At 32.2% G+C, this 16,375-nt stretch overlaps 1 protein-coding gene across 2 annotated transcripts in view; it reads right to left on the bottom strand.

Moving 5' to 3' along the window:
• Dph6 (diphthamine biosynthesis 6) overlaps positions 1 to 16,375 on the bottom strand; it is a 213,321-nt gene that overhangs the window by 39,741 nt on the left and 157,205 nt on the right. For both annotated transcript variants that reach the window (XM_004861510.4, XM_013078458.3), the window contains exon 6: positions 4,689 to 4,750. In XM_004861510.4, coding sequence (XP_004861567.1) covers positions 4,689 to 4,750 — 62 coding nt within the window. The remainder of the gene's footprint in view (positions 1 to 4,688; positions 4,751 to 16,375) is intronic.

Below are 16,375 nucleotides of genomic sequence, written 5' to 3'. Positions count from 1 at the left end.
AATAAAAGAGGCAATGCACAGGGGTTCTGTTTCTTCTGGAATTTTAGTCCCTCATATTATCACAGTCCTTGGAATTCTCTAATGCCTTCAAACATTACTTTTATTTCATACAACTTTTGTAGTTGTTTGTGGGAGAGTTGACCTGATACTACTAGTCATTCCACCATAGCTGGAAATGAATGACTTCTGTATTTATTAAAACTGAGAACCATACAAACCCTGAGATCTAGCATTTCCACTTCTAGGATTTAATCCCACAGATAAACTCATAACATGGCCCCAAACATATGTACAATAAGTTTCACTGAGGGACTACTTATAATAGCAAAAGATATTAAAGAAATCAATAAAGAATAAAGTCAATACATAGGTATTATAGCATGTCCACATAATGAAACAATGATCTGAAACAAATGATATGAATTTCTCTGTGCTTAAATAGAAGACAGAAAATAATATGTATGGTATGTGCCAAATGAGGTAAAAATTGATAACCATATTCACATATATTTGTACATGCAAACATGTTTTTGAAGAGATGCAGAATGGAAAAGAGTAGTGCTCTAGAAAAGAACAACAATGGGGGCTTGGAGTCACTGGAACATTCTTATTTTTGAGTTTATTATTCAACTTAACTTCATAAAAACATTAAGGGAAAAATAAAATAGAGCATGAGAAATGCCATACATAATAAGGCAAAGAAGAAAATGTGGCTCAAATGAAGTTTATTTAAGCAAGAAAGTATCACAGTAGTGAACTTGGAGTTTAGATTATAAGCATTAACTGGAGGGATAATGCATGTAGAGATCAACAGAAACATCAGTAGTTCAAAATTGATGAAGCATAGGATATAGGAATAGATTATCTATTGTATAAGCTTTATTTTCCTCCAAGGACACACTGTGTTAAAGTAAAGTGTTTACATTTTACTTTGCCACAGTGATGAACAGTTCAAAAATTTATAAGTAAAGTGTATGTTTCTGTTTAGATCGTAATGTCCCATGAAAGTCTCATATATTCAGAGATGGGGCTTTAAGAAAGTGACTGGGTCATTGGAACTCTAGGCTTATCAGTAGATTAACCCACTGACGAGCTCATAGCTGAATGTGCCGTCAGCAGGTGGGGACTGGATGGAAGAGACAGGTCACTGGGGGTGTGACATGAAAGGATATATTCTTGTCCTTGGCTTCTGCTTTCTGGCAGCTATGACTTCAGCAGTTTTCATCTGCCAGACCCTTTTCACCATACTGAACTCCTTCTTTAAGTTGTGGGTGTCAAGTATTTTGTCCCAGCAATGGGAAGGGTGATTAATACAGTGTGACATGATCACCTTTCCATTTCCTGTATATCACAATGGTGATACAATGAGCAATGGATTGACAAGGGGCAAGAAAAGGAGAAGAGACATTTGAGTTAGAAGAATGTTGTACTAAATGAAAGGAGACTAGTATGTTGACAATCAGGATAAGGGGCAACAGGCAATAAGATAATAAGAATGTAGAGCTAAAAGGAGTTAGGGCTTCATTTGTGAACAAGAGTATATAAAGTAATTTATTACAATTAACTTTCTGGCTTGGATCAAAGAGTAGACAACAGAGCTCTTCACTATTAGAAAATACTAAAGTGGCACAGATAAATGGGGAAAGAAAGGTTCATTTTTTGATAGTTGAGATCACAATATTTGGGGACACACTTAAGAGAAAAAGGTAAATACACATTTGGAGCACAGGGCAATGATGGAGGAACACCTTTAATTATTATAGGAATAAAACTGGTAGCTGAAGTCACTGAGATATTTAAGATCACCACAGGAGGAAGGCTAAGGATGGAACTACACACATAAGGAGTAGAATATGTAGGGAAAGACTCCTTAATCCTAACTGTTCTCAGGCATCAGGAATGAAAGCAATCAGTAATAATTTCACAAGACATAAAAAAGGACATGAAATATTTCATTAGTATTGATAAGCTAGAGGATGATACACTAAATCACTGTGCTGAATTACCTAGTGTTTGTTAAAAGGTCATACATTTGATCCTTCTGAAATGAAATTTTTTGTTACTGGAAGAGTACATTCATTTTAAGAAGGTCCCTGTTGAACTGCATCTTTAGGTCTGTAAACAACTATGGTAGATTGTAAACTCAAGAATGAGGACATTATTTGATTAATTCATCATGTATACGTAGTGTTCACCAAAGCCTCTGTCACATATCAGACACTTTAACAATGTCACATAATTTAAAGATAAATGGATGGCTAGAAGGACAGATGGAAAAGCAACTGAAAAAAGAACTAATATCTGGCAAAATCATAGAGAGATTACTGGAGCTTACGTTCTTGTGGGCATGGAAGAGTCAGTATACATATAAACAGATAAAATAAGTTAATCTGGAGAGATCTGCTTTAGCTAGGTTACCCAGGGAGAACTTCTCTGAGGAAGTTATATTTGAGCTGTCATCGAAATTATAAGAAGGTATCATTTGATGGTCTGAGGAAAACATGTCCAGAATAGTTAAGTTCTAAGGAGAAAAAGGATGACAAGTAAACTTATTTGAAGAGGTTTATGTGATTATTGCTCATTGAACAAGACAGACATTGGCAGAAGATGAGTCTGAAAAAACTGGTAGGATGCTGATCATGCAGGGTCTTACAGGTTGTGATCTCTAGAAGTTTAGATATTATTTGAATTGCAATGAGAACCATTTAAATTTTAAACTAAGTAGGTGTATCATTTGATTTACACTTTAAAAATATCACTTTGGCATCTTATGAATAATGGATTAAGGCAAGGCAATAGGAGTAAGTAGACCAGTTAGGGGTTGATGCAGGATGCCACACAAGAAATGATTATGGTCAGATGGTGAAAAGTGCTTGAATTTGGAATATAATCTGGAGAAAGAGCAGAAAATATCATTTTAATGGGTTGCATACAGGAGTTGAGGGAAAGGAGAGTCCAAAGAATTTGGAGTTTCGCCTACAGCAATGAGGACTCATTTAAAGTTTTAAGTGACAATTACAGTAAAATATATTAAAACTATTACTTTGAGGAAGTAGGCAAAATGAATTCTTTGAGAAATAAAATAGAAGAGAGAGGCAAATTTGGAGGGGTCAATAATACCACAGGCCAGAAGTAGTAGTCACCTCAATTAAGGTGATGACAAAGGGAATGGCAAAAAGCAATGGATATAAAAGCCACAGTTGAGTATGTAGGGTTTTGCAGTCCCCCTGAGCACTAAAGCATTTTAAATTAAATTAAACTGAATAATTTGATATTTCATTACATGCATACACTGTGTAATGTTCAAATGAAGAAAAACATATCTACCTCTTCAAACAATTATCTTTATGATAGGAAATATCAAAATCCTTTCTTTTAGGCTTTTGAAATATACAACATATTAATGTTATCTACACTTAGCCTGCTTGCTTGCATTTTCTATATAGAGTCTCTTTCCACATGCCTAAATCTGAACTCATAACTTCAAGTTTTGGAGATAATTTATAAAAAGTTATTTTGGCAAAGTCACAGCCTTTCACTTCTGAAGTTCTCTTTCTCCTTCCAAAATTTGATGTCATTATAGAGTACATCTATTTTGATTTGGTGGAAGCTAAATTTAGACTAGTGAATAGATTTGAACATACTGATAGATTTGAAGACGTAATACTAACCATAAAACAAACTGCTGCAAGAGGATACATAAAGCAACCATGTCTCATAGAGTTAAATAAATAACAAAATTATCTAGAAACAATATAATTATCACAATTTATAATATTTCATTTTTCTCTTAATTTTTGCTATCTCATTGGCAGAGTAGGCATTTAATAACACTTAATGGAGAAAGAAATTAACAGGCCAGGAACTTTTAGGCATTTGGTCCACATTGATAACACATAAAATAATCAATTACAAATAACTCCAAGAAAATATGATACTCATAATGTTATTCAGAGTGTAATTGCTAACAGTTTATATTATAGCAATTGTATTTACAACACCCAGAAACAATATCAATGAACTAAGAGTATAGTATAGGAAAACGATGACTTATCAACGGAATTCAATTCTTTCATAAAAGTAGTTATTTTCTTTTTTTAATCATGAAGAATAAAAATTTTGCAGAACATAGCACTGCCCTAAATATAGTTTTTGTTCCCAAACTCTAATAAAAGTGATATAGTTAACAGAAGAAAGTGAAAACTAAATCTTTAATGTACAGAGCATATTCAAGATTTGACAATATAAGTGTTAAACAGGTTCATTTGAAACCTTGGAATACTTTTCTTACTACTTTCCAGTGAATTTTCTAATAGGTAAAAAAGAAGATAGATTAGATAATCTCTAAAGGAAGTTTCTATGACTATTTCTGATGGCAAAGCCTCTGATTATAGGTTCTGAAATACTTAGGATCACAATACTTTCTATATAGCATACAATGTCCACTTGAATAAAAGCAAATTTTCTAACAGAGCAATTCCCTTTATTAATAGCTTATTTACTCTTGTATTTAGATCAAAAAGCTGGTAAGAATTTTCATAATTTTAAACATTTTCATATCCATTAGAACTTTAATGTTTTCACAAATATATAGAAAATACAATTTGAATTTTTCTAAAGTAATCATATCAGGTATGGCATTTTTTCTCTTAGATACTTATATTTTGGAAATGAGCATAAATTCTTACCTCTAAGAGATAAGGCTCCATTTCATCCAGGGCTTTTCCAAGATGCTTATCTGGATCTAAACCTGCCAAGAAAGGTTACATTTTTCCATATAACTGCCAGATTGAACTTTAAAGACACATTCCCCTTCCTTGGTCCCTTTTTTACCTAGTTAACCAGTGTGTATATTTTTTAAACTGCTTTGATTCTAAATAAAATGAACTTTGCTAGTATTTGTGTTCCTAACCCTTTTGGATAACCAGTTTTCTTGATTTCGAATAATAAGTTTCAGCTCATTTCAACTGGACTACATCAACAACCAGATGCATTGTTTCAATTCCTTTCTCAATTTACAGGAAAAGGCATAAAATTTAAATCCTTGGTATTTTAATTATTGTAGTTTATTTTGTTCACTGAACAACACTGTAATTTTCTGACTTATCCTTATTTTATTTAAACTCTAAACTTCTTACATAAAGAGCAAGACTAGAAAGTAGAAGAGTGGTAGGCTGCTATGCCTACATATTTAATTTATTTAATAGCAGCATACAGTTATAAATAATTGTATTTTAAAATTAGATGACATTACCTTTTTATGACCATTTGTATAAGAATGTGTTTTCCAAATAAATACAGAAACAAGTTTCAAAAATCACTATTGTGTTAAGAGCATGTCTCTTAATTTTTTTTGGTTTTTAAAAATTAATTTTATTGGTACACTTTTTACATACATAATGATCACACTCATCATAGGGAATTTGTACATGTATACAATATATCTTAGGGTTCTCACTATGTAGTTCAGGCTGGGCTTGAATTCACTATATAGCCCAGGCTGGCCTCAGACTCGAAGCAATCCTCCTGCCTCAGCCCCCTGAGTGCTGAGATTTCAGGCATGCATTACCACACCTGGCTAATAACGATATTCAACTAATACAATAGAGTTTATGTAGGCAACTGGGTGTGGTGTGTACAATAAAAACTCTTTCCATACTAGCCTAAGGGCAAAAAATTTATACCTCAAATCAGTGATGAAATGAATTCTACATACCTGTAAATCTCTGTACATATATATTTACCTTCCTTTATAGATCATTTATTATTGATTTAAACCATTCAGCTTAATTATATAACTAATTAATGGATTTCTATTTCCAGCTGGATACATTTTTTCATAATATGACATTTCTTACAACTACATATCAGATAACAAAAGGAAAGTCAGGTAAAAATTAAGGATTCTTCTGTGTCTAAATATTCAGATCAAATCCAAGGCAAAACAACTCAGACTAGTAGCAAATTATTTGAGTTAACTCCCTACCCAGCAGTCATATTCTTATAGTGGATTCACTAGAATTAAAATTTCAATGGGCTGGGTGAACACATAAAAGACCTAATTCCTGACTTTGTCCAGTTCTCTTTCTGTCAACTATTCTGCAATTCAGTGTTTAAAATGAAGAAGGAAATGAAGTGATCTGAAATACCAATATAATCACTGAGATTCAATAAATATAAAACACTTTCCCTTATTTCATCCACAACCTTTTCTTTAAGACATAAAATACCAATCAACAAAATAGAATTTCACAATATAACACTGGGCAATCTACTTTCCCTACTCTTCTCCACATGGGTGGCCACTATTCTGAACTTGATGGGTTACATCTCAACTATGTTTCTGAAATTATGTATCCAAAATAATATTTAGAATGCAATTTTTAAATTTATTTTTAAATTCACATTGTTAATGGGATTTATCCATATTGATTACTATGGCTCTGCTCCACACGTTTTACTCTGTACTGTATTCTGTTATGTAAATTTACCAGAATTTACTTATCTACTCTCCAGTGGTTGGTTAGACAATTGGTGATTATATTATTTTTCATTTGCCACTGGTACTTGTTAGGCTACAACAAAGATGCATTTATGTGGAATTACTGTGAGAGAAAATTATTGTTACAAAGGAATATGTATGTGTGTGTGTATTTGTGCAAATCCTTAAATTCTACATATTACAAAATATTTCTCCAAAATAGGATTACTTATTTATAATTCAACTACAAGGAATTATAATTCCTACTTCATATATTGTAAAAATAATTTACTGTTGTGAAATATTTATTTTTGTGGTGCTGGGCATTGACTGACTATAAGACCTCATACATACTAAGTGAGTGCTTATCTCACAAACATTTAGTTCTATTTTCATCTAGAATTTCAGGTATCATATATGGAATTTTATTTCTTTTATGGGTAATTAATACTATTTATGGAACCCCTTCCCTATTGATGTATATGCTACCTCTGGTAAATACAAAATTTTTTTACATATTTAAATCTGTCTTGTATCATCTATAATTTAAATACTGGATAGCTAAGTTTTTGTTTTAATCTCTACCCTATAAATAGTTGGCTTTTGAAGACTATAATCAGAACCTATAATTTTGGAGGCAAAACTTCTAGTTTTACAATTACCTTTATATTCAGTCAACAAAGAAAGTTTGCCAATTAATGCAATGGCTGTTAGAAATGAACATCTTTTGAGAAAATTACTTAAAAAACAAATTATATACTACTTATTATGTGTAAGATAGTATTTATAAGTGATGTACAAATGATTGAATTCTAAGCAATCTGTTTATTTTCACTGTTTCATTGTTTACTAATTTGCACTGTGGCTAAAGACTGTAATCTTTATGACAATTCTTTAAAATTTGTTAAAGTTTTGTAATTAAAAATCTTCCCTAACAAAAAGCACCAGGCCCAGCTGGGTTAACTGGTGAAGTCTACCAAATATTTAAGAAACAAATACCAGTTCTCTAGAGTCTCTTTCAGGTGACAGAATCAGAAAGAATATTTCATAACTCATATTTTTAGACCAAATGAAGAAATTACCAAAAAAGGACCTATGGAACAATATCTCACACAAACACATTTTTCCCCCTTTTTTGGTACCAGGAATTGAACGCAGGACCTTGCGCTTGCCAGGCAGGCACAGCACCAATGAACTACATCCCTGGCCCTCTCATGAACACAGATACAAAAATCTTCAACAAAATATTAGTAAATAGAATTTAAAGATGTACAAAAAGAGGAATACACTATGACAAAGAGTGATTCACTACAAGAATGCCAGGTTGGTTCAACATTTGAAAATCAAGTAATGGAATCCATTATTATCAGCAGATTAAAAATAGAAAAAAAATCACATGATGGTATCAGTAGATGCAGAAAAAGCATTTGACAGCATCCAATATCCACTCATGATAAAATTCTCAGTGAATTAGGAATAAAGGAGAACTTCCTCAACTTGATAAAACATAGCTAGGAAATTCCTATAGATATTATCACACTCAATAGATAAGAGGACCAGGGAGAATTTTTAAGGCAATAAAAAAACATGGTGTAATACTGCATTGATGGATACATGTCATTACATACTTGTCTAAACCCGTAGAATGTATAAGACCAAGAGTGGACCTCAATATAAACAACAGACTTTTGGTTATAATGATGTGTTAAAGTAGGGTTATCAGCTGTAACAAAATATACCACATATGTGAAATCTCGGGACCTTGCTCTAAAAGTAGTCTAAGCAGTTTTAAACCAATTGGTACATTTTTTTATGGCCTAGAACATATTCAAATTTTAGAAATGCTCCATTTGTGTTTGAATGAAAATATATTTTCTCTTGAAAGCAAACTTCTGTACTCAAACATATAAAATCATGATCATACTTATTAATTTTGTTCAAAATCGTCTGTGGTCTTAATGCTAGTTTTCAGGAACCATGAATTTCTAATGAATGGGAGGCAAAATTCTCATTAGGATTTTGGTTTTAATTATTTTTTATAATTCTGTCAGTTTTCCTTATATATTTGACAGCTACATTTATACCAATTCATGATTTATAAAATTTCTTGACAGGATTATTCCTTTTATTAAGAAGTAGTGACCTATGTATCTCCATAACTGAATTTTATCTTGGATTTATTACTATTGCAATATCAACATATCTATTTTGTTAATATTTTTCTGGTGTATATTTTTCCAACATAAGCTCCATTATTTGTGTGCTTTTCTATATCCCTTTTGTAAATTATATATAATTGGTGGTTTTGTTTTATCAGATCTTAAAAATACAATTTTATAGAACTGAGTTTGATAATTTTACATTTATCATTATCTGTTTGGACCTGTTTTGATAATCTTGGTATACATTAGTTCAATTTTATTAATACAATGAAAATATCTGAGGTTTGATATCTTTTATAGAGAAAAGGAGTTTATTTTGGCTCACAGTTCTGCAGGTTCAAGGTCAAGGGACTGTGTCTGGTGATGACCTTGTGCTGGCACGGTCCCAGGGTGTCATGGGGTATGACAAAACAAGTGTCAAGGAGCCCACGTATGCATATATATCTTCTGGAATCTCTTTCTTAGTATTCAATCACAGAGCTTCCATTCTGATGACTCTATCTGGTCCTACTCACCTTTGAAAGGCAGCACCTCTAAACACCACAGTCAGATTTTTTCTACCTTCTTAATACCTCATTATGGGGATTAAATTTCAGGACAGAAATCCTTAGGGGACACATTCAAACAATATACAGAACACAGCAGTGTAGTGTAGACTTTCTATTAAATTGAATTTTATATCTGTTTTTTTCTTCCCCCTGCTTCATAGTGAATTGAAAAGCATTTTCATCTGCTTTACTGTCCTGAACTGGAAGTAGCATATTAAATTTCTACTCTACCAGTAGTCACCTGAATTTTAAGCACTCATTCAAAACCTATTTTTAAGTCTAACTGTATTAGGAATCTTTGCCATCTTTTTAACTAGCAGAAATTAGTATGGTTTAACAAGCCATTAAAAAGGCTCTACCATTTCAGCTGTTAAATTTTTGTTCCATCATTTTTACTATGAAACATTAGGCTTATCAACATATTTTAAAATGTCTATTCTCAGTTATTGTTTCTCTTTTGCTTCTCCTTCAATCTACTTCTAACTAAAGTTTCTTCTTTATTCTTTCACTGAAGATCTGTGACTAGTATACTTTTTGGTTTTTACATGTCTAGTAATGTCTCTCTTTCACTCTCATCATTACCTGGTAGTTGTTATAGTGTATTATTTTTTCTGGATTTTTTATTTCTAATGAGAAGTATGCTATCAATGAACAGTAGTTCCCATATACAGAATTTTAAAATTTCCTTATGCTAGATTATATAGTTCCAATTTTATTCCAATTTTACTGCAATGTCCAAGTGTATACTTTTATTTGTTCTCCATGGTACCTAACATGCATTTTCAATCTCAAAATTCATGTCTTTCTTTCAATCTAGAAAAATTTAATCCATTATATGCATCTCTGCCTTTTCCTAAGTTTTATTCCGCTGCAACACAAATAATGCAGTTTTCCAATGTATCACCTACATTTTTAAACAGTTCTCCCAATCTGTGTAGTCTATTTCCTTACACTGTGTTCTGGGAAAAATTACTTTTCTTTTTCTCTCTTTTATCTAATTCATTCATTCTCTCAGGTTTGGTTCATCTAGAGTTTATTTTCCCTAAGTTTTTAAATTTTATTTTATACTGTGTTTCATTTCCAAAATTCTACTTCATTATTTTTTCACATTGTCCTGCTACTATCTCATTCCGGGTGATTTATATTTCTAATTATCATTTAAAATGCATAGTACATTTTTCCTTATTTCTTTGAGGTCCTCCCACATGTGTGGCATTTTCTTATCTGTTTGCTCACAGATGATCTCCCAAGTACCTTTGCCAGCTTTCTGACCTCTACAGCTCAGTGTACAGCTTGATTACTGCTCACTACATTTTGTTTCTTTCATTTCTAGTTTACAGAAACATTTCCATTGTTTTCCAGTACTGCTACATCTTTCACCTTGCTTCTTTTTATATTTATGACTGCCATGGGTTTGGGGCATAAAGGTACAAAATTCAAAGACTGAATGTACAAGGCATGCATGGCTAGAAGTCACACTTGAGCTTTCCTTCTAATTCTCTGGTTCTTACATACATATTAGTTACACAACACATACATGTCACACTCAGCCTTCAGGGCTTGGGTTACATATAATCAAAATTATTTAAGAAGACTCATGAAGCTTAGATAGAAAATGTCCCCCAAAGCCTTCATGTGCTTATAGGCTGGAATTTTGGAAAGTGACTCAGTTATGAAAGTGACTAAAGATTGTACATTCCATATATGAGTATGGGAATAAATATATGCAGTGTAAAGGCATGAAAAGAAACAAGAGCACATGGTCTTCACACAAGTAGGCAATGGAAGTTCAAACTGATGGTCTTTCTATTTTTCTTACAGTCTTTTAATTTATTTTAGAATTATCAAGCTCTAGTTTGGAATTGTTATATTATGGAAACAGCAGTTACATCACATTTTAGAATTAGCTGTATTCTATAGTAAAAAAAAAAACCTGGCATGTCTTTATAGATAAAATCAGTAAAATATGTAAGCATAAACCTCACTGGGTACAATTTTTCTTCATGAACTGCGATCATCGCATAGTTACACTTTGGTAAAAGCTGATTCCTTAAAGATTTTTTACCTATTCATAGAAAGATTTTCAATTTAATTACTTCTGGGCTAAGCCTTGATAATTCTATAAAACTAAAATCACTGCAATAAAAATTTAAAATATTATGGAAAACTTTTGAATATTTTCATGAAATACACTACAGATCACTTTACTACAATAGATTATTGCATAAGTAAAAATAGCTAAAATAAAAGATATGTTCCTTTCTCTCAATGTTAATAAATAAGCTCCATGTGTGAGTATTTATAGATCTGTTAACTGGTCTGGGCCAAGTTTAGTAAGGATGGTAGTATATGCTGCTATGATTCACAGGTCTGATACTTCAGACATTTCATACAAACCAGACCAACAGTAACAACAGTCTGCATGCACAAAATATGACTTCACTGGACATATAAAGCCAAGGAACTGGCAGGACCTGACAAGTTATTTTGAAACACTCAGATTATCAAGGTGAGATTCTCTGGAATGAACAATGATTTAGGAAATTTTATTTCAAGGTATTTAAATAGAGTATAATTCTATTCCCAAACATATCTAAGTTTTAGTAGTGAAATTCCTTCTCTAGCTTCAGTAAAGTAGCTCAGGTACTCTTCTGGGTGGATAGTTCTACTTTACATTAACACTGTATATAATATAAACTATGTCAGGCTAATAAATTCTATTGTACTTGATTATAATGACTCCTCAGGTCTTTTTCCTCTGATCCCTTGCTAGTAACTTCCTATGAGCGCAGACTGCTTTTAATTTTTCTGCTCATTAGAAAGTGACAAGTCATTCAGGACCTCATGATCACTGCTCATATGGCATGCATTTCATATTGTTTTTAGTATATGTGCTGCCAAAGCAAGCACTATTTCACATTGTTTTTAGAAAATATTTTCTTGAATAATATCTAGAGCTTTCTAGCAATTGAAGCTACTGTCCTTTAGAAAGCAATGGCCTAAAGCCACCATGGTCTCTGAGATCTCTTCTAAATCAGTCAAGACAATAACACATTGGTTGATTAGTTAGGGGTGTGGTAGAATGATTATTAATCCTCCACCAGGAAAGACCTCAATGGAAATTTTTTTCAAGGAATTCTTAATGCTTAGAACAAATGAGTTCATAAATATAAAAGACATGAAAACAAAAATTCTTTGCAATTATCTTTAGAAAACATTGACTGCTTAAATTTTTGCACATCTCCTTATTTAGAAATATCTTACCATTGTATGTATAGTTTTTATAATATTTAGTCATTTTTCTGAATGGAACAAAACAATTATCAGAACAATTTTAAAATAGGAATCAGGAAAACAAGATCCCTATAATGTGAAAACTGTTGGTTTATCTATAAGTAGACAGCTGTACTATTTTGGTCTTTTATTACATGTATTTTTGAATTTTCTAAATAGATGATATTCACAGAGAATTGTAACACTGAAGATCCTTCATAATTAAGACTGGAAGGTCAGGGCCACATTAGCATGAATAAAATGTATTTCATATGGATCTGGTAGAAAAATTTAAATAATAAGGTCAATATTTGAGTTAAAACTTTTCACAAAGCTTAGAAAACATAAATCACTTCTCAGTCTATTTGCTTTACCAATAAGAAGGCTGTTTATATTGCTAAGCATAACTAAAGAATGGTACTAATATACCAATATTTGTGCTCAAATGGTTCTATTGTATAGAATCCTTTCTAAAGCATATGTATACTATACAACAACACCTTAGTAATTTTTAAATCCATCTATTTTTAATTTTTAAGAATTCGATATTTAACTGCTAAATGGAGTCAGTCTAAATAAACCCTAGTATCTAGAGCCAATGCAACTTCAGCATCATTTGAAAAATCTTTCTTGAAATCTTTTTAATGTCATCATTCTTTTTTGTTTTATATAAAACTGCATTACATTTACAATTTTTTTTTTGTACTGGGGATCCAACTTGGGGCCTTGAGCTTGTGAGGCAGGCACCGGAACCACTGAGCTAAATCCCCAGTTACAACCTTTTGAAAGAATATAAAAATCCATGAAGAAGCCATGGCAGCTCATGGACCTTTGCAATATAATACAACTTTATCTAAAAGCTTCAATTTACACTTCTTTTTTTTAATTAAATTCTTTTATTGGTACATTGTAGGTATATAACACAATTACATTTCTCATTGGGAATTGTACCTTTACATAATGCATCTTGGTTCTTATTTTTTCCCCATTCCTAGCCCTCCCTTCACACCCTCCACCCTTCCCTATTTACAAAGACTATTTCCATTTTTTCCTTTTCTCAGCATTTTTCCTTTCCCTTCTTTCCTTTCCCCTGCCCCTCCCACTACCCCTACCCCTTTGGACCTTTTCTTCCTATTTTGCATTATCGATTATTCATTCTAATCATTGGTACATTTTAGGTATACAATATAATGACATTCATCATTGGAAATTTGCACCTTTCCATAGTCTCTCTTGGTTCTTATTTTTCACCCTTGCCCAGCCCTCCCTTCAACCCCTCCATTCCTCCCTATTTACAAAGATTTTGTTCCTATTTTTCCATTTTCTCATATTAATCCCACTCCCTTCTATCCTTTCCCCTGGCCCTCCCACTTCCTTCCCCTTTGCCCCTTTTCTTCCTATTTCACATTATCTTTTATACATTTAGTCCATATTTATACTTTCAGTTTCTCACACCAGAGAAACTATTCGGTATTTATACACTTAATTCTTAACAGAGATGTTTCTTCTCTAGATTCAGTCCATTCAGGTATCTATTATCTAGTGAAGCCCAAGTCATGAATGGACACAAAGGGTGCTTCATAAAAACCTTAACAAGTTAATTCAATTTATCTCCTCAATCAGTCAATTGTCAAATGCAGGTCTGAATGTATCTATCTCTCCTAGAGAAACTTTTAATGATCACTGAGATGATTACACTTCCAAATGTTGATATATATGTCAATATTAATAAAGATGACAGTCCCATAAGATCCATGATATTATTATAGAGTACATTTTAATTCTAATTCATGAATAAGTTATTTTAAGTTACTAAAAGATTTTCTCAAAGGCACAGGAAAAGATTTACTGTACATCCTGACATCTAACCATTTAATCATGTCATATAGACATTCCTTGATGGAAGCTGGGTGGATGAATAAACCCACAACAAGACCTAGGCACTGGATAATGTTATGCAGAATTAAGAAATTAATTAGGAGAAAGAACCATAATTTGTAGAGCTGACATCTATTTTACTTTACTTGCATGTATCAATGGGAAGCAATTACAATTCAATTAAAACATTCAATTTTATTACTTTACTGACTGACCTTGAAGTTAATGCCTGTTTTATTTAATTGCATCATCTATGCATAAATGTTAACCCTACAATGTTATGCTCCATTATTTTCAATGCATTTTTCAACTTCTCGAATTATATCAATTTCTACTGTCACAAAAGGAAGTGGAAGTTTATTTCTATGCGATAGCTCAATATATGATGAAAGAAACATCACGTTTGATAATCTATTTTTAATAGTCAAGTAAAATGAATTGTGCTTTCATCTCTACTTTGTAGCCTAGACTTTACTGTAAAATCAGTAGGTGATACTAGAAAAAGTGTACTCATTCTAGGAAGAAATGTCTGGTCTGCCTATAATTCTTGATTAACCCACTCCAGATAGGACCTGAGTAACCCATTTAGGTTCAAAACTAAAATACACATATACTGACATACACACGCATACATACACCCTTGATAATATCTACCAGGCTCAGTGGCCATAAGGACAAGTAGATTCCAATTTTTAAAACTTTAATTTTTAAAAAGTACAACTTTTGTCTGTCCCTCGACTTCAGAAAAACACAATTATTTTAAAATTGAGCATTTTAGAAATAAAGTGACACAATTTGTAGTAAAAAATTAGAAACAGGAAAAGAGATTATGTGATCTCTGAAAGAAAAAACTGAGCTTGCATGTTTGAAAGTGATTATCTGGGGAAGGATCTTACTTCAATTTCTAGATTTTCCATTTCAGCAGTTAGACCTCAAGTACTTACCTGTGCTAGAGATTGTGTCAAGACTCATCTCAACATGTGAATTCTTTCTGAAATCGATGAACTGTTATTTTATTTCAGTATAAATAAAAGACTCATACTTTATGGATTCAATTTTTTTTTTTTTTTGGTACCAGGGATTGAAATTGGGACCTTGCACTTGCGAGGCAGGCGCCAGAACCACTGAGCTAAATCCCCGGCCCATATGGATTCAATTTTAAGATATATGACATACATGAAATGAGTGACCAATAAATCCCATTGAGTGTAATTATGCAGTTATTGATAAGTATCTGTTAGTGATAGCTCTGATGGTCCTTTTTGCTACCTTTAATAACATTATACATTTTTTAACATGTAAAGAACAAAAACTGAAAGATATACACAGAACAAAGGGAATTCCTTCAAAGGGGAGATTTAAAATATTCCTTTTAAAAATATCTTTCTAATCTTCTATTGTATTATTAGTTTTCAATATGAGGACTACTGGAAATAGCTCAGTGAGTAAAGAGCATTTGAAGGCAGAAAAGCTGAGGCCAAAAAATGTAGACAAAAAAGATCCTACTATGTCTTGTGTTTCATTTTTGGAGTTTATACTTGAAAGTAAGGCCACCATGAAGACTGAGAAATTTTAAGAAGAGGAATGGAGTGATTGGTTTGACTTTTAGGAAGATTACCCTAGCTTTGGTAGAAATAAGACTGAAGGTAAGAAAACAAAAAAGTTGTTGCTATAGTCTAAGTGAGAAAGGATATAATCAGAAAGGCATTAACGTGGAAGGAAGAAAACAGATGCGAGAGCAACATATAGTAGTTTATATATATATATATATATATATATAACTTGCTAATAAACTGAGTGTAGCAAATACAGGAAAGAGAAAAGGGTAATTCTCAGGTTTTTGGCTTTTGGCAAAGTAAAAGATAATGACACTATCTCCCATTACTACATATGTAGAGAAGTAGAACAGAGGAAAGTTTGGGAAGGAAAATAAAAAGTGAACTTTATTTTAGTCATGTGATGTGATTCATGTCAATCACTAGAGAAGAGACACCTAATGAGGTAAGTGGGTTCAGATACCTTGCAGAGGTCTG

Source organism: Heterocephalus glaber, unplaced genomic scaffold (genome assembly GCF_053883595.1).
Source record: "Heterocephalus glaber isolate CG9 unplaced genomic scaffold, H.glaber_assembly_v1.0 deba00000809, whole genome shotgun sequence".
NCBI classification, from domain to species: domain Eukaryota; kingdom Metazoa; phylum Chordata; class Mammalia; order Rodentia; family Bathyergidae; genus Heterocephalus; species Heterocephalus glaber.
Note: the sequence above shows the minus strand (reverse complement) of the source record. Positions and strands in the feature narration are given on the sequence as shown.